The 25,524-nt window shown below is 41.2% G+C and overlaps 1 protein-coding gene across 1 annotated transcript in view; it reads left to right on the top strand.

Moving 5' to 3' along the window:
- CAPN1 (calpain 1) overlaps positions 1–25,524 on the top strand; it is a gene marked incomplete in the record, with an annotated part of 860,468 nt that overhangs the window by 598,269 nt on the left and 236,675 nt on the right. The window contains 3 exon segments of the mRNA XM_044075847.1: positions 4,865–4,930; positions 6,791–6,848; positions 21,014–21,078. Coding sequence (XP_043931782.1) covers positions 4,865–4,930; positions 6,791–6,848; positions 21,014–21,078 — 189 coding nt within the window.

Below are 25,524 nucleotides of genomic sequence, written 5' to 3'. Positions count from 1 at the left end.
ACGTAAACTTCTTCAGTCTGAAGAAGTTTACGTATTTGTAGTAAACGAAAGCGCTTAATGCTATTTTTTGCTTCCAGTGTGATTTTTTTCTCCTTTTGGCATTTACAAGTGTGTTCTTCTAGTATCACAGTGTTGTTAGAGATGAGAGGCCTTTCAAGAATGATATGTCTAAAGGAGCAAAAGGTCACCCCTTTAACCTAATTAACATAGGATGTTAATAGAAAATCAATTTCCCTGCTCATGGGCCCTGTGTCTCACTAGCTAGGCTCTGTTTTGACCCTTCTTGACCTCTGTAGTTAGACAGAGCTAGCAGCTCTGAGTCCATCCTCCCAGGTGAGGGTGTCAAGTTCTTCCTCAGTGATAAAGAAAAGTTGCCATTCATCTCACAAATTTCTCTTCTCTTCCCTTCTCTTCTCTTAGATACAACTTGGATAATGAGGGGACTGTGTTCTTAGGTTCCCCTCCTAAGAATTAATTTGAGGAGACCATTATTCTTATGAGGGAACATTTCAAGTGGGAGTCAAAGGAGATGGCCAAAACAAGGAATGTGAGGTTCCCTGGACCCCGTCATGCCTGGATGGAACCAGTCAACTGCTGTATCAGGACCAGAAGCAAGTACCCAGACCTGCTGTGTTTGTATGGGACCATCACATTGCAGTTTGAAGACTGTGAGAATGGTTTTATTACAGTGCCTCAGGAACCTTCTCATTAACCCCCATCTGCAAAAAAAAAAAAAAAAAGTGACTGTGCCAGAGACTCTCTATTGGTTTCAGGCCCCCACTCTTTCCCAAATGACATGAAGCATAGAGTAATGTACAGGTGTGGCAAAATGTTTGCAAATCTTCCACCCTTGCCTACAGGGTTATTAATTACCTAACCTGTTTGGCAAATTACATGGGAGCGATCCTGAAATGAACTCAAGAGGTGGCCTCAGAGACCACTGACAGGATCCTGAATGTGCAAATTTCCAGATTCACAAATATGTGGGCATGATTGTCAAGGGCCGCAGCAAATAGGATTACTCACAAGGACTCCTGCATATTTGAAAATCTGACCCTTGCCAGATATTGCCAATGAACAGCTTCTTAATTTGCCTTTTGGTCAGAGCTTTCTGTTAGTTTCTTCTTTTTTTTTTTTTTTGTTCAGTCATCCCACAAAGTAAACTTTAAGAAGCAGAATAAAAAGAGAAGACATGGTAATTGACTATCATCAACTCTTCTGTCTGTTGCCTTCTATTTACTGAAGAAACTACCCATCCAAGTAATGACCTTTTTATTGTTTGCAGTAGGCCAGGCAGAAAAGTGCTTTTGGGGGGCTAAAAATGTCAGGACTAGCAAAAGATAAGTTAGTGTTGCCTTCTGGAAATGGCTCCACGTGGCCCTCTAAATAATCTTGACTCATCCAAAGTCAGCACTCTCCTCTCTATACCCTTTCCTTTGCTTCAACAACAAAAAAAAACATATTTATTGGTGGGTTGATTAACTTTTTTTTTTTTTTTAAGAAAAATAGAAGAGAGTTTACCTCAGACAAATAAGTGTTAGATATCATCTCTACAGGCTATGTAATAGAATGAAGGACATCCCCTCCTTTCATGGACATACTTTGTCAAGTCTTGTTACTAACCTGCAAATATGAAGTTATTTTTTAAATAAGGTAACATTCAGAAAGCTTATGCTGCAGTCCGTCCTGTCCTATCTGGTGTCTATCAGCCTTTATAATTATAGGTTCATAGATAGTTGCTTGGCAACCATAGAGGAGCCTAGCCCAGTTTCACAGGTACCCCAGAACACTGTCTGATTAAGTTGCTCAGAGTCGAACAATGGTAAATAAAAACTGAGGGAGTCAAATCTTGAATTACAGGAAGTAACTTTCACAGGTCTTGGCGTTTATTTATTATGTTAACTGTAGATGTCAGACACCTGTCTGCATATTCTCAGTATGCATAGAGCACAGGTGATCTCTCAGGGTTTGGAGCAAGATGCTTCCATTTCCAGTTCATGTCCTTGCTCTATAGACTTTCCACCATCCCATGAGTCTAAACAGAAAGCCTGGCCCCAGTGATACTGCTTCTGAGATCAAAGGGCCTCCATATCTACCCATACCATAATGTATGCTGGTTGCAGGCCCGTTCTGAGGATAAACTACGCAAACATTTTTCTACCCTCATTTCTCTCCTGAACATCAGATAATGTTTATTAAATGTTCCCCAGTCCAGCATGCCCCCAAAACATCCAGAGTCTTTTTGAGGTCCGCCCTGGACAAATGTTTAGCCCAGGCCTTTCTGCCGCCCAGAAATGTGACTTTCTTTCAGGAAGTTTTCTTCTGGTAATCTCAAGAAAATTTCTTGGATCCTTATATTATTGGTATCAGTTAGCCATCATCCTAATGGTGCCTGTTGGAAGACTTCAAAATATTGCTGAAGAACCAATGGGAACAAGAAATTTACCCAAGACATCCAAATATGAACTATACAGTAGTCACTAAAGAACCAGTGGGAACAAGAAATTTACCCTCTAGAGAAGGAACTGTCAGCCCTACCTTACGCAAAAATGTGCCTGCTGGATATCTCTGATCATGGGAAATATATGGATACCTTTTTAGCATCTCTCTCACATGATTTGGACCTAAGTACAGGTGCAGGTGCATCAGACAAACCTTGTGGGCTATTTGCTTCTTTAAGATGTAGAGATTATGGAACCACAAACAGAGGAAGAGGTATGTTGATATAAATGAAGGGTTCTTGTGAGTCTATAGCTAAAAACCTCAAAATTGGTCTTAAAACCAAGCGTCCTACATTTTGTCAGATATAACATCATAGTCATATGCTAAGTAAGCAGGGGGAGCTGCATGTACCATTCTTCTCTCTGGTCCTGAAAGTCTGACAATTATTATTTCAGACAAAGAAATTACGACCTTAATTTCAGGAAAGTGCACTTCAACAAAAGTGCACTTTCACGAATTCCAGTTCAGCGACATGGCAATCTAAATAAAACAGAGCACTACAGTGGGGATAATATACCTGTTTCCCCACTGTAGTGCAATCTCAGAGTTAGTATATTTAATTTAAGGGGGTTATAGGGGCACATCCCCCGATATGGGCGGTGCAGGGGGGCTTGCCCCTCTGCAAAATGGAGTTTAAATTATTTTTTTATTTTAATTGCCGGTTTACTGAACTGGAATTCGCGAAAGTGCACTTTCGTTGAAGTAAGGTCGTACTTTTTGTTCGAAATAATGGTAGTTCGATCAACAAAAGTAGACCCATATATATATATATATATATAGATATAGATATAGATATAGATATATATAGATATATATATATATACATATATATAGATATATATATATATACATATATATAGATATATATATATATATATATATATATATATATATATATATATATATATATATATAGATATATACACACACACACACACACACACACACACACACATATATACATACAGTGGATATAAAAGGTGTACACTCCCCTGTTAAAATGCCAAATTTTTGTGATATAAAAAAACAAGAACACAATAAATCATTTCAAAACTTCCCAGTTTGAAGATGAAGGAATGTCACTTTTTATCATGACAATGACCCCAAGCATACACACAAATCAACAAAGGAATGGCTTCACCAGAAGAAATTGAAGTTTTTGAATGGCCCTGCCAGAGCCCCGCCTTAAATCCAATAGAAAATCTGTGGGGTGACCTGAAGAGGGCTGTGCACAAGAGATGCCCTCCCAATCTGATAGATTTGGAGCGCTTTTGCAAGGAAGCCTTCCCTGGTATGAATACGGGTCTATAGTACCATCTCAAAGGGTAAAAATGTTGAACGCTCACATGAGCGAAAACGCACTAAAACAAACTTGTTTTTTGGGGTCGCAGTACAGTGAGGATTGGGGTATTTGCTCTCTCCTCACTTTAGTGCGACCTCGGAGTTGGACTATATGTTTAGCGGGGGGTGTGGCTGTAGGGGGCACAGCCCCCCACAATATCAAGTTTGTTTTAGTCCATTTTCGCTCATGTGAGCGTTCAACATTTTTACCATTCGAGATGGTAATATAGACCCAAATAATACTGCAAATGTGATCATTTTTACGAGTGTAGTACAGTTGTGTCAGTGTACTCCGCATAACTGTAAGTGTTAACTTCTGCAGTGCTAAATTCCACCTGCTTTCTCCTATGTGATCTGTATTGGTCTCTTGCTGCTAGATTATAATCTGAGCTGGGAAAAGAGGGCTGTCATCAGCTACCATTGTACTGGTCATTCAGACCTAAAGATCCAAATCTCTTTTATCTTTCTCTGCTCTGGTGGGTCATATAAATTGATTACAGTCGGGACTCAGTAAATGTGGTTATTTCTGTTGTCTTTTCCTCAGATTTTTTTTTTTGGCTAAAAGAAAAAAAGGAAGGGGGGGGGGGGGTCTTCCTTTTACTGAGCATATTCTCCAAGTCTTGACTGACTAAACAAAGCCAAAGATGGTGTGGCTTGGTCATTCCTTTTGTCTGGCACGCATGCTTGTGGCCCTATATCCGGGAGGAGCCAGCCCACACTAGCATGTCTGCAGAGCTCTGGGGATCAGACCAGATGTGCGCATGCCCATGTGTGATTAATTCACATGTATAATAAATGTTAATACTCAGGCATCTGCTGTTGTCACAGTACTCACACCACTGTACTTTCTGTTTGAATGTATGAGTAGCATGCTGAATGTGGACTAACCTTAGTACTTGCTATTCAGGAATTCAAACTGCTTTCGTTTTTGATTTTACATTAGTTGTCTTTCTGTTGTTAGTATCATAATGTATCTCACACCATCATACAGAGTTTACTGTTTATTTCTTTCTTCCCTTAGAAAGAGTTGTCTGAAATGGAACTTGATGAAGGTTTTAAGAGTCTTTTCAGTCAGTTAGCAGGACCAGTAAGTATTTAAGATAATCCTGTTTTTGTTCCGTTTTTTTTGTATAATTAAATTACAGTGCCAGTTTAAAAACCAGAATGCAGGCTATGAGTAATTTTCCATGTCATTATTTCAATATCCAAGAGCTCAGTTTGTTTACAAAGGAGTTGCAACTTTTAGCAACATATAACAGTCTTTGTAATCTTGATTGAGCATGGTGCACTTTAAAGGGGCAGTCCCCAAGATTTTTTGTTTTGATTCTGGTCTTTGTTTACATTTTCAGTTTAGTTTTCTGAGCATGCTCCAGTTTGGGCTGTGGGGGGTTGGGGGAGGGGTGCTTACAGGAACTTTCAATGGTCTTAGTCAAATTCCATTTCAAATTGCAGTTCCACTCACAACAGCTCTCACGGAGTCATTCATTAGTTTCACCTGTGCTTTTCATCCTCACAGAAAAGTAGCCTTTCAGGAATTTTATTACCTTGCAGGAAAGCATATGAGCAGTGCAAAGCTAAGACTTTGGTTAACAAGATTTTTCTGTTCATTTCATATTTCATATATTTTGTGTGGATTTATATTGAGAGTGAGATACCCTATGTGCTTGTGTAGTAAGATTTCTCAGAAAAAAGTAATGTAGTATATAAAACAAACCAACACTCTTAAGATTCAAAGTATAGCTGGTAGCCCCTAAATTCAAATGCAATTAACAGCAGTTGAACCCTTCACTGTAGTAATTAAGGCGAAGACAGCACCGAGGGAACACTTTTCTAATAAATAGCTTTGCAGTTATTTTAACTGTATTAGAAGCATTAAATGGATTTTACATTTGAGAATGATGAGAAAAGTAAACTAGATAGCTTTATGGCAGTTTGTCTTTGAGACTGATCTGTTTCTAGCATTGATATGAATATCTAAATATGCAAGGAAGTTTGATTTGACGTCGGGGCTGCATATCTAGAAAGGTGGATGTGGATAAACAGAATAGTGCACTGTTAATTGTTTGTATCAGCAGTGTATATTGATGATGACCACTATGAATCACTGCCTAGCACTTAAAATATTGTACAGGAACATACATCTCAACTGTCCAGATTTTTGGCTCGTATTTTTGGTCCATCCCTCATAATATTTGTGGTTTTCTGGCAAATTACTAAGGATTGCAATCGCTAAATAACAAAAGACATTTGAGTTTCAGGCTTCATAACTTTCAGAAAATGCATGTTAATTTGAAACCTGTTATTCCAGCAATTGTCTAACTTTATACAATCAATATGTGAAATATGTCCCCATTTTTTTTGGCTCTGTGCAGATATTGCGAAGTATGTATCGGAAACTGTGGAAATGAATTTTAAAAAAACTACCATTATTGAAATAGCAACAGTTGTGTCCTTTGTCATAATAGACATTTCTGCGAATACTAGTGCATGTTCCTATTACAAATGTGTGCTGCTTACGATGGCATTTTCAAACGGATACTGTTTTCATAACCAGTTTAATATTGCGGACTTTATGGCTGTCTATCTCAAAATGTTCCACACCCCCTACTGTAGGATAGATTTGATCTGAACATGCATTTTCCAGATTCTAGTCTCTTACTTGTTAACATAATGATGTTTTGAAATACTTGCTCTGCTTTAGCTCTTTGATAACACATTTCTTTAGATTGTGCCGTATTTTTAGTCTTCAGTTTGAATTGTTTTGGTTTTATTATTTTCAGTTTTATTTGTTTAGTAATGTAATATTTTTTGTATTTCATTTGAACTAAACATACTGTATATTAAGCTTCAGTGCTAAAGAAACCTAAAACTGTTTGCATAAAATTTTGGACAGTTCTATAAACATTTGCAGAAAACGATTTATTTACATTAATTTTTTCTCCTCTAGGATAGGCAAATAAGTGCACCTGAGCTGAAAACTATACTCAACAGGATTATTGCTAAACGTAAGTTTTAAGTATTGACATGAATTAAAAACTTGGAATCTGAAGAAGGTTAGTAATAAGTTGTTTGCTTTTTTAGCAAGCTGTGTTTTCTTAACATTCTGTAGAAACTTTGACTTCCTGGATAACTGATCCCCGTTTATGATGCTGCAAAATATTGTAGCCTCTTTTCCTGCATTTGTGTTATTAAATGTTGCAGCATTTGTCAAACTGGGGAACATGTTGAGAACTTGAATGTCATAGTTTGTTGTATTTCCACAGAGGGTCATTTACATGACTTAATCACTAGTAATAGTTTGCTGCAGCTGTGAAAGTATGACTGAGGAATTGGGGAACAGTTAAATACGTCCATTATGTATTGACTTAATTACCTGCATCCATACCACTTAACTGTCAAGATTTTTGCCTCATATTTTTGGTTCATAGGAGATTACTAGGCTAATGGCCATAGGGCCTTTACAAGCCTAGCTGTGTAAAAACCTGAGTACCCTTATTAACCATAGTTAGGTGGTCGTTGTTAGCAGAGCTATTCTGTGATCAGCACCAACTGCCCCTGTCCATGAGGGACATAGGTGGGGTGAATTTATGGTCCCCCATCCAGTTGGAAAGACTGTGCTTGAATAGGGTTATTGAGGAGCTATGCTTCATATGTTCATAGGTAGGTACTAGACTGTCAGCCCTAGGGCCTATACAAGCCTAACCAAAAAGGTACCCTGGCTTTCGCCACCCAAGACAATTATTTTCCTGTGCCTCTGTCAAGCAGAGGCACAGAGGTGATCCCTGGGGTGAATTTCCTATTTCCCATCCAATCAAGATTTTTCTTGAAGAGTGCTAATGAGGAGCTTTGTTTGATATGGATAGGTAGCTTGTTCCAGAGTATGGGAAGTCTCTGAGACAGGAATCTATTCCTCCAGCATGTTCTGTTTATTGTGGTGACAAGGTTTAGGTCCCTAGCGCATGTAGCTCAGAGGGATTGGGATCTCTGTAAGTGGAGCATGTCCAACAGCTCTGGGTTTGACATAGCTTTGTATGTTAGGCAGAGATCACCTCTGAGTAGGCGATATGCGATGGAGTAAAGCTGGAGTTTTTTGAGATGGTCTGTGTAGGGCATCTGTTTGAGGCCAGTAATCCTCTTTGTGAAGTATTTCTGTGGCCTTTCCAGTTGTTGTAGATGTCTTTTGAAGTATATACCAAAAGGGGCATTGTACTCTATAATGGGTCTAATGAGTGACAAGTAGAGGGGAACAATGACCTCTTTTTTTTTTTTTTTCCTGGATGAGAAACCTTTTGTGATGGTGTGCCACGTAGAAGAATTTCCTCACTACTGTGGTGATGTGATTATCAAAGGAGAGACTTCTTTCCACCTGTGTCCCAAGGTCTCTTATCACACTTTCGGTGTTAAGTAGACTACCACCTATATGGTAGCTCATGGATACAGAGTTTTTACCAAAGGGGATGACAATGCACTTTTTGGCATTGAGCTTGAGGCCATGGCTTTGACACCAAGCATCTGTCTCAGTGAGGCCCTTTTGTAGGATGTCCACATCGTTGGGAGTTTCAATTATGGATCCTAGTTTGCAGTCATCTGCGAACTTCATTAGCCAAAGACCTTTTGTGTTAGCTTGTACTTTAGAAAAGTAGATAACAAACCGGAGAGGACCCAGGACTGAATCCTGTGGTACTCCACTTGTCACTTGTCTGAAGTCTGATTTGGAGTCTGCTGCTTTCACAGTGTGGGTTCTGTCAGTGAGCTAGTTGGCAACCTGTCTTTTGACATAGGGATTTATACCTAGTTTAGTGAGTTTATCTATAGTTCCAGAGTGGGAGGTGGTGTCAAAAGCCTTTGTGAGATCTAGATAGGCTGTGTGAACCACTTTACCCTCGTCTATGGCTTTGGTGACTGCTTCAAAGAAGTCAGTCAGGTTTAGGAGACATTGATCTGCCTTTTACAAACCCGAACTGGATGGCGTCCAGAGTTTGGAGATTATCACTGTCTTTGTTTATAAGACATTGGTCTTTTCCTTATTAATTTTGTGGTATTCTCTCAAATCAGTGAAGATTGAAATCACCAAATAATGACATAAATGTCAGTTTCAGACTACATACCCTTCAGAAAGTATATGCTAATGCAAAACCTGTTATTCTATCAACATTCTAAGGTAATAAGAGCAGTATGTAAAATTATCCGTATTTGTGTCTCTGTCCCCCACATTATTTTTGGATTTGTCCAGATTTCTTGCTCTAAGTATTTGAGAGGTCTGTGTGCATGTCATAACTGCCATTAAGTGCAAACTAGATGCTGCTAATTTTCAGGTGTCACCTGGGAGTGTGCAATATATTACTGCAACAACATAGTTCAGCTATAACCATAGTGCAATAATGCCAAGATCTTTTTTTGGAGTTCTGTGGACAAATCACAGTATTATAAGTAGCCTGTTTTTATTTTAAAAGGAACACCACCATTTTATTAACCCAGATTTGGTTGAAATTCATTTCAAGTGTGTAGTGTTTATTTACCATATCCACTTGAAAACTGGGGATTGTGGGGAACTTGTTTAAAAAAGTGTAACAGTTATGCTGAACAAGAGGAGATGGTTAGAAAAGTGCATGTTGGTGGGTCTCAAATTAGTAATACTTGTGCCATATTATGTTTATCCCTGCAGCTGGGGGCATTTGGGAGTAGGGAAGGTAATCATCAATAGAACCTGGAAAAACTGCAACCAAGCCACATAGCTAGGAAGATGGTGGCTGACATCTCTGATTTAAGGGGTAAGCACGGTCGTACAAGAAAGTGATGAGCAGTAGCGATATTACCAGTAGGGATCACTGCAAGTAGGGGCATAATCGGCAAGAAGGAACTGGCATTTATTGGAGAAAATTAGCAAAGGATCTAAGGTATTGGGAGAAAAATAAATATAGGAAAAGGTAATAGAGTGGGATGAAGCCAAACAGAAGTTTTGCTTCTCGTTAGAGACTGCTTTCCTTAAATGGGAATTGATAACAGAATGTAGGCAAAGGGATCGGGGAAAGTTAAATGATAGACCAACTCTGAGTGTATAGTTGAGTTTAGAACAACAGCCATAGTTTAAAAGGGACAATTGGTACAGCGTAGTAATGTAAGATAATTATAAGGCCTGGTTACAAAAGGCTGGGAAAGGAGAATGGAAAGCGTTATGTACAGCGCAACAACGGAAAGGATATCTGTATGCATCAAAATCGACAAGGTTCAGGATTTCTGCTTGGAAGTGTTTGCATAGGTATTTTCATATCCCACGTAGGCTTCAGAGAATGTTTCCACTGGTAGACCGCAGTAATTGTATGTGATGGGTAAGAGAGTGGTACTTGAATTGTCACTTAAGACTTTGACAAAAATACATTTATATAAAACAAACCATGTTAGCATGTTCATAGTTACAAACATTATACATCACATATATTGTTTTATACAGTTATTAATCCTGGGAAAATGTGTTTTGGGAATGCATTGAGTTGCTAGATTTCTAAAAAATTCCCTACAAGTTACTTTATCAAAGATGATTCTTTTGATATGGGATATAGAAACTGAATTTCTTATTCATAGTAAGGCCCTAAAAACTAGAAACCAATGGAGTCCATGGGAACAATACAGGCAGAACAATGTTCAGGAGAAGAGACAATTTAGGTAAGGCAGGATGGTGACAGTCTACTGTAATGTTAAATTGAGTAATAATTAAGAAAGAAACCATACATGTATAATGCATGAAAATTAAAAATCTTTGTAATGTTTTTCCCCCTTTTGTAACTGTATGCTTACCCATGTCACTGTGAAATCAATAAAGGTGAGAGAAAAAGAAAGTGATGTGTATATAAAGCCAAGGCTGAATGTCAAATGTTGAAGATGTGCAGTGCCTTTTCTTATATGGAGTGAGTGTAGAAGGCACTGTAAAGGGTTGTCAGGAGGGAAAGATGGAAAGAGATCCCAGTTTGACTGGAGAAGGAAGCAAAGTATTATGAAGGCAACAAGATTGCATGTTATAAAATTGGGAGTGGTGGGAGAGGATGGAGAATAATAAATACATGCTGAGGTTTTGAAGACCATACTGGGGATGTGCAGAAGTAAACGACAGGCTTTAAAGGTGAGTTTGCAAGGGGTTTTAGATATAACTTAAAAGGTGCTCAACTGTAGAGAAGAGAGGAAGCATTCAATTAGAGGAGATGAGGTGCAACCACATATCACCAGTATCTACATATATATAAATACATTTGAAGCAAAGTCCATGACATTCAGCTCCCCGAAATGGTTATAGATTAACAGCCCTGATGCGAGACTACTGTTGTGCAAGCTGTGCTTCACCCTTCACAAGTGAATTTTTTTTCCCAACATTGTGAAACTATAGATTTGAGATGTATGTGTAGGTGTATATAAATAAGGGAGTGTCAGAGTAAATGTCTCCACATGGTTGGAGCAGACACTGCCCTGCAGTAAAGAAAGTTTTCCATGATTTTTTTATGGCAGTCTGAATGCTCTTTTTGTGTAGTTTGGTTCAATTTGTTTGTAGGGAATTCTCTCTTTAAAAAACTCCTAGTGGATTCAAGAGATTCAAGAGATGTTTAAGAAAACTTAGCCAGAGATGGGGGGGGGGGGGGGTGTTGGAAGCCAGAGAATAAAGTAAGGTGTTGAAAACATTCTTTAGTCTTGTTTTCAGTAAAGAGTGAGAGAGACTAGTAGTAATAGCCGGAAGGTGGTAGGAAAGGGGAGAGTTTGGCTGATGGAGTAGTGGTAAGAGGAAAATTGTAAACTGAACTCAGGACCAGATGGAGTGGACTCCAAGTGGATTGGATGGTAACTTTTGCTATTGTTGCACAGTTAAGGTGTTCAGTAACCTGCCAAGAAAACACATGCTCATTAAGCAAATCATCTTCTCTGAAACAAGGGACAGAACTTATTGTGTAGAACCGGTTACTGAATTCAAAGAGCTGATGACCTGGAAGACGAGGAGCAGCATGGCCTTGCCAGACAAGTATACTGACATTCTACACAAGGGTTCCAGCTAAGTTAGACTAAGAGAATCTGTTGGATGTTCTATGTTTGTACTTCAGCAGTGGTCCTAATACAGTACCATATTAAATGGCTATTGGAGAAGATAAAAAGTGAGCTAGACAGTGGTAGGGAAGGTTAACAGAATTTAGCTAGGCAACAGGAATTAAAGGGTATTAATGAAGGAAGAGGTGGTCTGTTAGCAACTTAGAAGCTAGCACCCTATATATATATATATATATATATATATATATATATATATATATATATATATATATATATATATATAGAGAGAGAGAGATTTCTGTGTATATATATATATATATATATATATATATATATATATATATATATATATATCTATACGAATATGGTTTACTATTGAAATTGCGATTGAACATGGTCGAACGGCCACTTCTGCGAAGCATTTACGCGAACGGAAACCGCGAAAATCATTCGGAACCGACGGCATTCGACGTTCGACATTACCGGCAGCAAAACACCTCCACACCCATGCTACCATGGTTTACGCAGGGGCGATGATATGCCGTTCGCACAATTGGGTTCGACCGCGGTGACATTTGCTCTTCTGCCTTCGCACAAGTCGAGTCGCACATAGTCGGATCGGCATTTCAATAGTAAACCATATATATATATATATATATATATATATATATATATATATATATATAGGTCTACTACTAAATCTCATAGACCACATCACAGAAGACTAAAATCACGAAGTCTCAGAAGCATGAACGCCGATTTTACCACTGTAAGTAGACACTTGTCCAGTGAGAAATGGAAAGCTCGCCAAGGAAAGTAACATCCAGCTAGGTGGGCTGCACCCCCAACACCACCCCCTAACTTAATATTGCAACTCTGGGATTGCGCTACAGTGGAGAAAGGGCATGCTGGCCTCGGCATGTGTTCTGTTTAGCAGTGGCCAACCATTTACTTACCATGGTAAAATGCTGAGATTCGGGTTTCCAAGACTTTGGGATTTTCGTCTTGGGATTTTCGTCTTCAGTAATGTGGTCTACAGGATTTAGAAGTAGACCCATATATACGCACACAAATGTATATCTGTATGTATCTATATATACAGTGCATATAAAACATTTACACACCCCTGTCAAATGCCATGTTTTTGTGATATAAAAAAATGACCACAGTAAATCATTTCAAAACTTTTCCCACCTTTAATGCACCTATAACCGGTACAATTCAATTGAAAAAACAAATCTGTTAGGGGAAAAAAATATAAAAAATAAAAAACGTACAATACGCTGGTTGCATAAGTATGCACACCCTTAAACTAATACTTTGTTGTGTGTGCACACCCTTAAACTAATACTTTGTTGTGTGTGCACACCCTTAAACTAATACTTTGTTGAAGCACCTTTTGATTTAATTACAGCATTCAATCTTCTTTGGTACATACCTGCCATCAAGTATAGAGACTCTGATTAACCCCAAAGAAAGTCAGCTGTCCTAGTAGGATTTTCCTCAGTTGCCTGCTACAGCAAAGCCGTGGTTCACAGAGAGCTGACAAAGCATCAAAGGGATCTCATTGTTGAAAGGTATCAGTCAGGAAAAGGGTGCAAAAAAATTTCCACAGCATTGGATATACTATGGAACTCAGTGAAGGCAGTCATCAAAAAGTGGAGAAAATATGGGACAGCAGTGACATTGCAAAGAACTGGACGTCCCGCCAAATTTGATGAAAAGACAAGACGAAAACTAGTCAGGGAGGCTTCCAAGAGACCTACAGCAACACTGAAGGAGCTGAAGGAATTTCTGGCAAGTGCTGGTTGTGTACTACATGTGATGACAAACTCCCATATTCTCCATATGTCTAGACTACAGGGAAGGCTTGGAAGATGGAAGCCTTTTCTTACACAGAAAAACATCAGGGCCCGGGTAAAATTTGCAAAACAATACATCAAATCTCCTGAAAGCATGTGGGAAAATGTGTTATGGTGTGATGAGACCAAGGTTGAACTTTTTGGCCACAATTCCAAAAGGTACATTTGGCGCAAAAACAAGACTTCAGATAACCAAAAGAACACGATCCCCACGGTGAAGCATGGTGGTGGCAGTATCATGCTTTAGGGTTGCTTTTCTTCAGCTGGAACTGGGGCTTTAGTCAAGGTGGAGGGAATTATGAACAGTTCCAAATACCGGTCACTTTTAGCCCAAAACCGGCAGGCGTCTGCTAGAAAGCTGAAGATGAAGGGGAAGAGAGACCTTTCAACATGACAATGACCCCAAGCCTAAATATCAACAAAAGAATGGCTTAACCAGAATAAATTTAAAGTTTTGGAAAGGCCCAGCCAGAGACCAGACCTACATCCAATAGAAAATCTGTAGGGGTGACCTGAAGAGGGCTGTGCACAAGAGATGCCTTCACATCTGACAGATTTGGAGTGCTTTTGCAAGGAAGTGGGCAAATATTTTCAAGTCAAGATGTGCCATGCTGATAGACTCCTACGCAAGAAGACTGAATGCTGTAATTAAATCAAAAGGTGCTTCAACAAAGTATTAGTTTAAGGGTGTGCACACTTATGCAGCCAGCTTATTGTACATTTATTTTTTATATTTTTCCTCCTAACAGATTTGTTTTTCAATTGAATTGTACAAGTTATAGGTCACATTAAAGGTGGGAAAAGTTTTGCAATGATTTATTGTGGTCTCAATTTTTTTATATCTCAAAAACCTGGCATTGTATTATATAGATGTCTATATCCACCTAGATGGATAGATATCTATCTATAAATAGAGCTATTTATCTATATAGATATATAGACCTACTTATATATACAGATATAGATCTCTTATGTATATAGATCTACCTATAGACAGAGAGATCCATCCGTCACCGCTGCGCATTTGGGCCTGTCCTCCGTCATCCGGCCACAGGGACAGCCTGCATCAGTGCTCCAGTTGGTTCCCTTAGAGGAACAGGACCCCGTGGGTGAGCCCTCCTCAGATAGCCCCACCGAGGAGGTTCCTCACAAACGGAAGTGCAAAAGGAGGCGCCTGGACTCCCCTGAGTCCCTGACAGAGGACACAGATTTGGAGGAAGGGGAAGGTTCCCCAAGGTCACCCCCCCTGAGGATGTCTCCTTTGGAGACATCATGGAAATGTTGCGAATCAGAGGGTGGTCTGCCCAAAAACCTTCCTCTGATGAATCTGTGTTTCTGGATGTGCTCGATGCAGGCCCATCTACTTCTTGGGTGTCCCCCCCTGCTGACCCCCTGGTGGACTTAATTACCACCAGGGCTTGGAAGGAGCCGGACACCGTGGAGCCGGTTCCCAGAAGGCCAGACAAGGTACTTGGTCCCCCTTCTGATAGGATGGCTTGGTCTAAAGGTTCTCCAGTGGATGCCATGGTGGTGGCGGCTGCCACCAAGAAGGAACTAGCGCAGGAGAGTTCCTTGGTCCACCCTCCAGATAAGGTATCTCGGACATTGGACCGCATTGGAAAGTGGATGTTTGCTTCGGCTACCTTCTCTGTGAGGGCGCTGAACTATATGGCGCACTTTATCAGACTCCAGCGAGACTTGATTAAGGAATACGCTGGAGCCCCCCTGGAGTCCATGGCGGCCGAGGACAAACACATCTTCTCGACTCGCATGGCCACTCTGAAATCTGTTACTAATATATCTATGCGGCTACTCTCCCATGCCATGGAGGGAGCAGCTAGAGCCAGCGGAGCAGGCATCGCTCTGCGGCGCCATGCCTGGCTCCACCTTTGCGATTTTGCGGAACCCTTCAAGGTGTCCTTCACTAACGCGCCCTTTGATGGTTCTACGCTCTTTGGCAAGACCGTCCGCAACACACTGGTCCAAAGCGAAAAGGACGGGAAGACGCTGTCTGCCATCGGGATCCGCTTCTCTAATCCCCAACGGTCCTTCTCCAGGAACCAGAGGGGACAAAAGAAGATGTGGTTCTGGAAATCACAGCAGTCACGTCCTGCTTCGGACCCCTCGTCCTTCAGAGGCAGAGGAGGACAAGGTGGATGCTGGCCCAGAGGCAGAGGGGGCCGAGGAATCTCAGTTCCTGATAACCTTTCTCTGAGAGGCCCGCGCAACAGCCCTGAGGGCTTACCCGGCTGTCCCTCTCTGGAGGCAGTCGTTGGGGGGGGGGGTGTCTGTTGGAGCACCTCCAAAATTGGGAGTCCATTACTACGGACCGGTGGGTGCTCCGAGTTATATCCAGAGGTTATTCCATTCCCTTTCTGAGTCTACCCCCTCCTATGAAACGCCTCCCTGATATCCCACCCGATCAAAAGGAGGCGGCAGCTTCGGAAATTTCGAAGCTGTTAGAAAAAAGGGCCATCCAGCCTGTTCCCCCAGGCCAGTCCGGATTGGGAAATTACTCCAGGTTCTTATTAGTGCCAAAAAAGATGGGGGAACTAAGGCCTATACTAGACCTCTCCTCTCTAACCCTGTTCATTCCCAAGGAGAAATTCCGGATGGTCACCCTGCAATCTATTCTCCCCTTCCTCCGGGAGAATGACTGGATGTGCTCCATAGACCTCAAGGATGCGTACTACCACATTCTAATGGACAGATGATCCAGGAGGTTCCTCCGCTTTTGGCTGGGAGCCAGTCATTTTCAGTTCAGGGCTCTTCTGTTCGGCCTCACCTCAGCCCCCAGAGTGTTCACCAAAGTCATGGCGGTGGTCGCAGCCCACCTGAGACTTCAGGGCATTCGGGTCTTTCCGTACCTGGACGACTGGCTCCTCACCGCCTCCACCAGGCATCAGCTCTGCTGGGCCAGGGATTATGCCCTGGCTCTTACTCAGCATCTAGGTATTACTGTGAACCTTCAAAAATCATTCCTTCATCCTGTGCAGGTTCTGGAATTTTTAGGGGCCAAAATAGATACACGTCACTCCAAGGCCTTTCTAACAACAGACAGGTTGCGCAGTTTGTCTCTTCATGTTTTGGCAATTCTCCAGCCCTCAGCCCCACCTGCGGAATTAGTCCTGAGAGCTTTGGGCTCCATGGCAACAGCCATTGGTCTGTCACCCTTTGCGCGCCTGCATATGAGAATCCTACAATGGACTCTTCAGGTCCAGTGGTCACTGTTGCTGCACCCCTTGAGCACCCCGATTCCCCTGAGCAGGGTTTGCAAGGACTCCCTTCTCTGGTGGCTGCACTCTCGGGAGCTACGAGAGGGGAGACCATTCGTCATGCCTCAGCCCCAAGCCACGTTGACTACGGACGCTTCTCGTCTCGGGTGGGGGGGGGGCATGCTATGGGCAGAACCATCCAAGGCATGTGGGCTCTGTCAGAGACCATTCTGCATATCAGTTTCCTGGAGATGAGGGCGGTGCTTTTGGTGTTGCAAGCCCTACAAGACCTTCTTCCTCCGGGAACTATTGCAATTCAGTCAGACAACATGGCTGTAGTCTGGTACATCAGCAAACAGGGGGGAACCAGATCTTATCCCCTTTGCCGAGAAGCCATGAGAGTTTGGGAATGGGCAATCTCCACCAACCGCTTTCTGGTAGCAACGCACATTCCGGGCTGGACCAACACCCTAGCTGACAGGCTGTCACCTGATCCTCAGACCATACGAGTGATCTCTAAACCTGTTGGTAGCAAAACAGATCTTCCTCAAATGGGGTCTACCTTGCTGCAATCTTTTTGCTTCCCCGGCAAACACAAAGTGCAGCGAATATTTCGCTCTAATTCCCCCAATAGGGGAGAGCCCCAGAGACACTCTGGTTCATGTTTGGCCCCCCGGTCTCCTTTATGCTTATCCCCCGCTTCCGCTCATGACGAAGTTCCTGCAGAAAGCCCATTGGTTGGGGAGCAAGATAATCCTCATAGCCCCATTCTGGCCTCGCCAGATCTGGTTCCCTTACCTGCTGTCTCACAGTGTAGTTCCTCCTTGGATCTTAGATCCCATCCCGGATCTAATTTCTCACCCTGCGGGATTACAACCCCCAAATCTGGGCGACCTCAAGCTCACGGCTTGGTTGATCCAGTTCCGCTGATAGCAAGGACTTCCCGGTATCTCGTCACCAGTGAAAGCCATTCTGGTAGCAGCACACAAACCTTCTACCAGAAGGATCTACGGTAGTAAGTGAAAACACTTTTCCATTTGGGCCAAAGACAGGGGCTTGGATCCCTTTACTATCCCTATTCCGACGATTCTTGAATTTCTGTCCCATATCTTTCATCAGGGAGCCAGTGCATCTACGGTTAAAGTACAGTTGGCAGCCTTCTCTCACTTTCATGTGGGAGATGAGGTAGGATCACTGGCTTCCACCAGAATTTGCAAAACCTTTCTAAAAGGCGCTTTCCTGTTAAAACCACCAGTTAAGTCTGCGGTTCCACCATGGGACTTAACACTGGCCCTGCAGGCTTTGACAGGCCCTCCTTTCGAACCGGCTGCATCAGCTCAGTTGAAACTTTATTGTGGAAAACAGCCTTCCTGGTTGCAATAACTTCGGCCAGGAGAGTGTCTGAGCTTCAAGCCCTCTGTATGAAACCCCCTTATCTAATTTTTCATAAGGACAGAGTTTCTCTCAGGACTAATCCTTCTTTCCTCCCTAAAGTAGCCTCTGAGTCGAATATTAATCAGTCTATTAATCTGCCAGTGTTCTTTCCCAATTTCCACAACAAAGGGGAATACACACTGCACAAATTGGATGTGCATAAACAACTGCATTTTTATCTGCACAGGACAGCAACTAACTGCAAGTCTGATCAATTGTTTGTGTCCTTTGCCAAGTCTTCTTTAGGCAAACCTATTACCAAAGTGACATTAGCTAACTGGATTTCACAATGCATCATTCAAGCCTATTTAACTTTGAACAAACCGGTTCCTTTGGGAATCCATGCGCATTCAACCCTATCCATAGCTACCTCTGCTGCATTCTGGTCTAGAGTCCCTATAGACATATGTTCAGCAGCTACTTGGTCCTCCTCTCGTACATTCATTTCCTATTATAAATTGGATTTGATTTCCAGGAGTAGGGCTTCCTTTGGCTCTGCGGTGCTCCGGAATATTCTTCCTTGAGGGCCGCCCAAGGTTTTCTAGGTAGCTGGGGACTCTGTCCCACAGGTTGCAGACCAAATTAAGTTAACCACTTCAGATAAAGAAGTTATGTACTCACCATAACGTTCCGTCTGAGTGGGTAACTTCATTTGTCTGCAACCGACCCCCCCCTCCATTCCCCCTAACCAGTTTCGTGCTTCTTAACCAGGAGAGGATTGTCCATTCTGTTAGGCAGTAGGTTACTGGCCTTTTTTTGAGGGTCTTGTGGAGTCCCTATAGGCAAACTCGATCTGAGAATGGGGGATGTGTTGCAGGGGATTATGGGTAGGGGAGGAGCTAGGAGCTCAGATCTTTAGCTAGGTAAAGCTGCCGGCTCGGATCCAAGGTTGGATCCGATACCCACAGGTTGCAGACAAATGAAGTTACCCACTCAGATAGAACGTTATGGTGAGTACATAACTTTTTTTTCAGAGTGAAACAGATTGGGCAGATAGATAGCTACTAGACTAAAATAAATCAGTCTGAATGTCTAAACCTGTCTGGTAGGCATGATCTCAGCATAAAGCTGTTGATTATGATACCACCCACCATATGTCCGTGGAGCTCTTGAAGTCCCGTTATAAGTTGGTTTTCAGTGTTTTTCATGTAGATTATATTGTGTAACAACCAGCCATATGAGTGGTATGCCAACATAATTTCAAATTCTTCACACAGGCACTTTCCATTCTGTTTTCCGCTAAATACATTTTGTTTCTGTGCTGACAAGCAGATCGGTTTCTCTGAATGATATGGGCTGTTTTTCATGTTTACAAGTTGCTTGAATATGTGCTGTAACAGAAAAAATCCACAATGATGTACTTTGATTAATGCTTGTTAAAGGAATGCTTGTTAAAGGCAGCTGTAATCTGAACAGGCTTCAAAGCTGCATAAAAAACAAAGTTTTCTGATGGTGTCATTAAGGCCTGCATTTAATGCTGTAGGTGTTGCCATTTGTCATGGATGTTAGTACAGGAACAGGCGAGCTAAAATATAGCATGTGTAGTAAAAACGTACATGACATTCCTCCCTGCAGGAGCAGATATTGAATCCGAGTGGACAAAATGTAGTCTCATTCTCTTTCAGATGCCCAGAAGGATAATACAATTCAATGTGCATAAAGAACTAGCTAACGCTGTTTGCACGGCATTGGCATTTTTTTTTCCTGGGCTGGCAGCATGTTTAGGCATTGATTTTTTTGTTACTGGATTATCATTAAAATCATAATATAACTGTGCAATACAGCAGCCTAGTCTTGGCTTCACTTGAAACTGCTCTTTTAAGGGTATAGCATTCATAATACACCAGTGAAATGTAATTGCTTCCCAGTTGTCAAGAGCAAAACAATTTTGGTTGTATTTGTTTCTCATTTACATAGCATAAGTTTAAGGCATTTGTTTTTCAGTTTTTATGGCTTTGAAGTAGTAGTTCAGGAAACCATGCTGTAATTAAATAAATAAATAAATCTAGAAATTTGACTGGGTACCTGCCTACTTGCATCTTATAGGCAAGTGCCTTTTCTAAAAGCATACATGCAAGGAAAGTCTGTATTTTTTAGTGGTGTGTAGTGCAAGACAACCAGTTAATAGGTTTAGACTGGCTGAGGTTCTCATGCCCATCCATTTCTTCTGTGGAAAGTTGATGTTAAAAGGCTTTTTACATGTTAAATTTTTTTACTGTATATGAATGTATTATCTGTTTTGGATTGTATGCATTGATGAATTAAATGTCTAATACTTCAGTAACCGCATCTCTTTTAAAGCATGAGTCTTTCTTTACTTTAGGCTAGTTTGTAACTGCAGGTCTTCCTGTGGAATCAGTCCAGTTATTTAGTTGCTATTGCAGTTAAAGCATGTGTGTATTACATGTTTATCTTTAGCAAAGATAATTTCTACTAATAATAGTTTCACTTTTTTCACATAGTGTAACTTTTATGATTATAATAAAACTGGAGGTATAGTGGGCAAAACTCTCATGAAAAATGGTTATGATACATTTTGTTTACCATACTTAAAATATACATTTCCTGTATTCCAGTTTGTTTAAAATTAACTTTATACTTTCTCTAATATTGACTTTTTTTATTACGTTGCAGACAAAGATCTAAGGACGGATGGCTTCTGTCTGGATTCTTGTCGCACCATGGTGAACCTCATGGATGTATCCTTTTTAGATTTTAAGATTTGTAATACCTTGCTAGGAAATTTATCCAGGTCAAATGGAAGTGGGGCTTTCAACAGTTGTTTTCTACTTGATATGTTGCCTTGTATTTCTTTCATGTTAGAATTAATTGTTTTGTAGGCAAGCCAGTGGTATAGAAATGATAGGCTCAACAGTTGATTTACACATAATATTTTATAATTAGTTTCAGTCTTCTAGTCAGACTCAGTGGTATTGCTTTCTTCTAGATTTGTCCCGAATTTCCTGTATTGTCCCATAGTCTGTCTTCCCTGACGCAGTTTTATAATTCTTAAGCCATATTGAGGCCTAGCATAGTGGCTCTCTGTAAATGTGCGGATCTCCTGATCTGCATTTGATCCCTTGACTCTTAAATGGAAACCCTATGTGTTTGGCATGTGTAGCCTGTATTAAGTACATAGCCTGTCTAGACTGCATTTGTAATGATAGTAAAGCTCACTGAAATACTGAGTTTTATTTTAATTTTACTGTGGATTTTGACCACATTTTTGGCAGATTTGTATAACATATTGGCTGCACTCATTTTGTCCATGTTTTTTGTGAGAGTTTTCTCTGTGTCCACCTTTGTGTTAACTGTGAAGCTGGTGTCAAAGACTCTATTCCATGGGTCTGTGACTTGTCTTCATTTAGGCTATTTTTATATGCATTTACAGCACGTGGGGACATAACCTCTGCCAGCATGTGTGGTGACATCATGAACTACACTTTCAGAAGGTGTATTAACTCTTGCACCTTCTAGTTCTTTCCCTACTGCAGAAATTTTCAGATCTTGAGCCTGGTGTTTGCAATGGAAAGGTTCCCATATGCATTTTCAGGTCTTGAGCCTGGTGTTTGCAATGGAAAGGTTCCCATATTCATTGGCTAAAAAACTTAATTCATTCTAGTGTTTCTGTAGCTGCCTGATTGTATCAAGGCAACCAGTGACATTACTTGCAGTGCTTGCAAGAGAAAAACAGTGTGAAACAGTCCTGTAAATGCCAACATTTCAGCCTTGTCACCCAAAAACATTGGAAAGAAAACAATTTTGTCCACCTTTCCTTGAATAAGGTAGAGGCAACTAATACTTCCCATCACAAAGATCAGTAGGAGGAGCGCTACAGATTCAGGTTAGTTTAAAATCACCATGATAAGATAATGGACATGGAAGGTGGATAATCAGTCTCATGCTTCTGGAGAGAAGTCCATACATAAGATGGTTTTATTATCTCTATGGGTCCTGACTAGGAAAGAGTGAATTTTCATCTTCTGTCTCTGCAAATGTCAAGGTGCCAATGAAATATCTACCCCCTGCATCCACCTTGAGGAATTGCATCTCAGGATATAAGCACCATGCATGCTCTGGTTAGATGGTCGGACCACACAAATGACAGGTCTTCTCCACATTATCAGTTCCTTGAGTTCCCCAGGCTTGAACTCTGTGGTTGTTCTCAGCACTGAGAGCTCTTTTCCTCAGGCCTCAACCTAGATCCAGCAGAGTTAATTGGCCCAGAATTAGAAGGGTCTATCCAGGGTTTACAGATCAGGTTTTCAGGGTAAGACATCTATACAAAATATGGCAGCACTTGGCATAGCTGGTGCAGAAGCACACCTTTCAGGAACATAGCTCAAACCAAGACTGGCAAAGGTCTGTCCCACATAATTCTCAGCTGCTCCTGATTTTACAGAACAACATTGATTTTACTTCATAGTTTTGCCCTGCACCCCTTAAAATTTGGATTTTTGTGTAACCCCCTGATAGATTATAGTCAGTCATGCCTGACATTAGAGATGTATAGTTCATATTGTTCCGAAAATCCATGTTTATACCAAAAAAAAAAAAAAATTCTGTTAACTTTATGTAAATTAATGTAATAGTTAAAAATTGCCTGTGATTTTGGGCCTTTTTGACCACCATTATTTCTGCCATTGTCCCTAATTCTGGAGAAGATGAATTGCCCATCCCTGTGCTACCTTTAGCAGCCATTTCCAGTGTCTGACACCTGTCAACTGCCCATCTCAGGTTTGCCCACTGAAATTATCCACCATGTGTGAGCCTACGCAACTGGGTGTTGAAACAGAGTGGGTTCTCCCTTACCCTTCATGTTCTGTGATGGTGGCACAGACGTTTTTGTAAGACAAACAAGGGCAGAGAGACTTCTCCCCTTTATAGTTCTTCCTGATGGCCACTTATTTAGAGAAACCTTCATTTTTATTAAGTTTCACCATTTGTTTTCAAAAACATCTCTTTGACAATATGAATTAGAAGAAGGAAGACTGGAAGCACACAGATACTGATATTTCAGTTCCTTAGAAGGTGAATGACCTCTATAATCTCCCAGCTAAGCAGAAAGGGATTTTGTCTTGTCATCCTAGAGCTGACTTCTACCTAATTTTAGCATCTTGTCACCTTGCTATTTGGTAAGGCATCTAAGCTTTGAATAGAGTGGGCAAGAGGGCATTATTCTCTCTCATTGGGCTGTTTTCTTCATCTGTTTTTTCTAGCCTGCCACAATATTATTCCTTTCAAGTATGTCATGCGCTGGAACAATTATCAGCCCAGCCCAAGTCTGTGATGAAGAACTAGTCAAGATTGCTTCTACACCACCAGTGGGCTATCACATTAACTGCTGTGATTTTGTCTGCATAAAGCTATGGCTAGGGCAGTGGCTCAGGAATGCTGCCTGCACCAGCCTGTTTCAGGCTTGCCTTCATCAAGCATCAAGAAGAGGCCAGACAAGTCCTTTTGAATATGACTTTCCACCGGGAGCAGTTTTCTTTGGTTAGCTCCGATCTCTCACTGTGGTAGATGGTCTCTATGACCGCCACCGCCTATATTCACTGTATTTTGTAATAAGCCAAGCCACCTCGTAAGAAACTCCCACAAACAGTGAGGTTAATCATCAAAAAAGTCCAGACAGATTTTTATCCTAAGAGCTGTGTTAACTAGTTGCCCCAGAATGTGTTAATTTCCTCACCAAGATATGCATTTATGACAACCCCCCCCCTTCACATAGCTCTCGGGGTTCATGAGCCTGATTGTACTCCTCAGATAAGCTGTAGTCTTTCTGTCAAAGGAAACCAAGGTACTAATCCTGCCTCAGCTTATGTTAAAATGAAATGGGACTCCTCTTCCTTCCTTAATCTCATTAAGTTTACTGAATGCTACCATCATGTCAAGTTATACACAGTGACATTTGAGGAGTCATCCCACCCCTTTCTTTAAGTAGGGAACCTATATTGTACTAGTAGTCTTCCAAGTGTTTATTTATTGTAGGTGGTCTGAGTAATTTGCAACCATAAAGTTTTCATCAATTTTGTTTGTCACTTTTTTGGACGTCTTGCACATCAGTATGTAAGAGGTCTTTAAGAAGGTTCCTTCGACTCAGTCTGGCAGAGGAACTGCTTTTATTACGGAAAGCCATAAGTTGGTCTCTCCACTGTTTGCTGAGATGCTAGTCATTGTGACAGATCTGTGTAAGTGAAGGGACTTCAAATATCCTCATGTGTGGATAACTGGTCTTGCTGTGGCCCCATCAAGAGACGTCTGGTAGCATTTCTAACCTGGGTACTGTTGTGGTTGTAGACCTGCAGAGTCTCCATACATTGGGAAAATTGGTCTGTGATATCGACTCAGAAGATTGCCTTCACCGGTAAAGATTTGGATGCTCTCCAGTATCCATTATTCCAACCCACTGAGAAAGACCTGAAGGTCTTGCCTTTGGCAGCGTGGCTTAAAGTGCAATGAAAGGTCCAGGTATTTTGTGTCTTCAGTGCTTGATGGCAGCCATATTCTTCAACCAAATTATTAACACACTTGAGAGTGCATATAGTGCAGTGGATTTTAATGCGCCACTGGCTGCAGATTCACTGTGCACTGACATATCTGCTTCTGGAGATGTATCCGTCTTGTTGGGTCTTGGATGGATAAATGATCCCTACCAGTCTCAGTGTGGGGAGCGGATGACAAACATTTCACTGGTTATGTGGGAATTTGTTTTTTATAAGCTAACTAGTGTATTGGACAGTGCTACTCACCATGAACATCTGGATGAGATTGTAGCCCTTCCTGATGCAGACCTACAGTTGTTATTTTGTGCACAGACTTTAGGTTGTGTGGTATTTAAACAGGCAAGCTGACAAGCGTTTGTACCTATTTTGCCGTGAAGTGATACAGCTCTAGAAATGGGAGAGACTGATATTGCTGTCAGACTTGTTCATATCCCTGGAGTTGTATACATTAGGCTGACTCCTAGGGCCACAGCTACAGCTCTTTGTTGGAGTTGAAAATGTAGAATTCCTGTCTCTTCAGAGTCTTTCAGGAGTGACAAAACACAAAAATCAAAACTTGATGAATGCTATAACAAAGTTGCTAAATTTGCAGCAGATATTCCTTTCAGAGCTAACCTAACATGTACACAGCTTCTTACC

This window comes from Protopterus annectens, chromosome 6.part1 (assembly GCF_019279795.1).
Source record: "Protopterus annectens isolate FY-2018-M chromosome 6.part1, PAN1.0, whole genome shotgun sequence".
In the NCBI taxonomy this organism is placed as follows: Eukaryota; Metazoa; Chordata; order Ceratodontiformes; family Protopteridae; genus Protopterus; species Protopterus annectens.
This window is presented reverse-complemented; position numbering and strand designations above follow the sequence as displayed.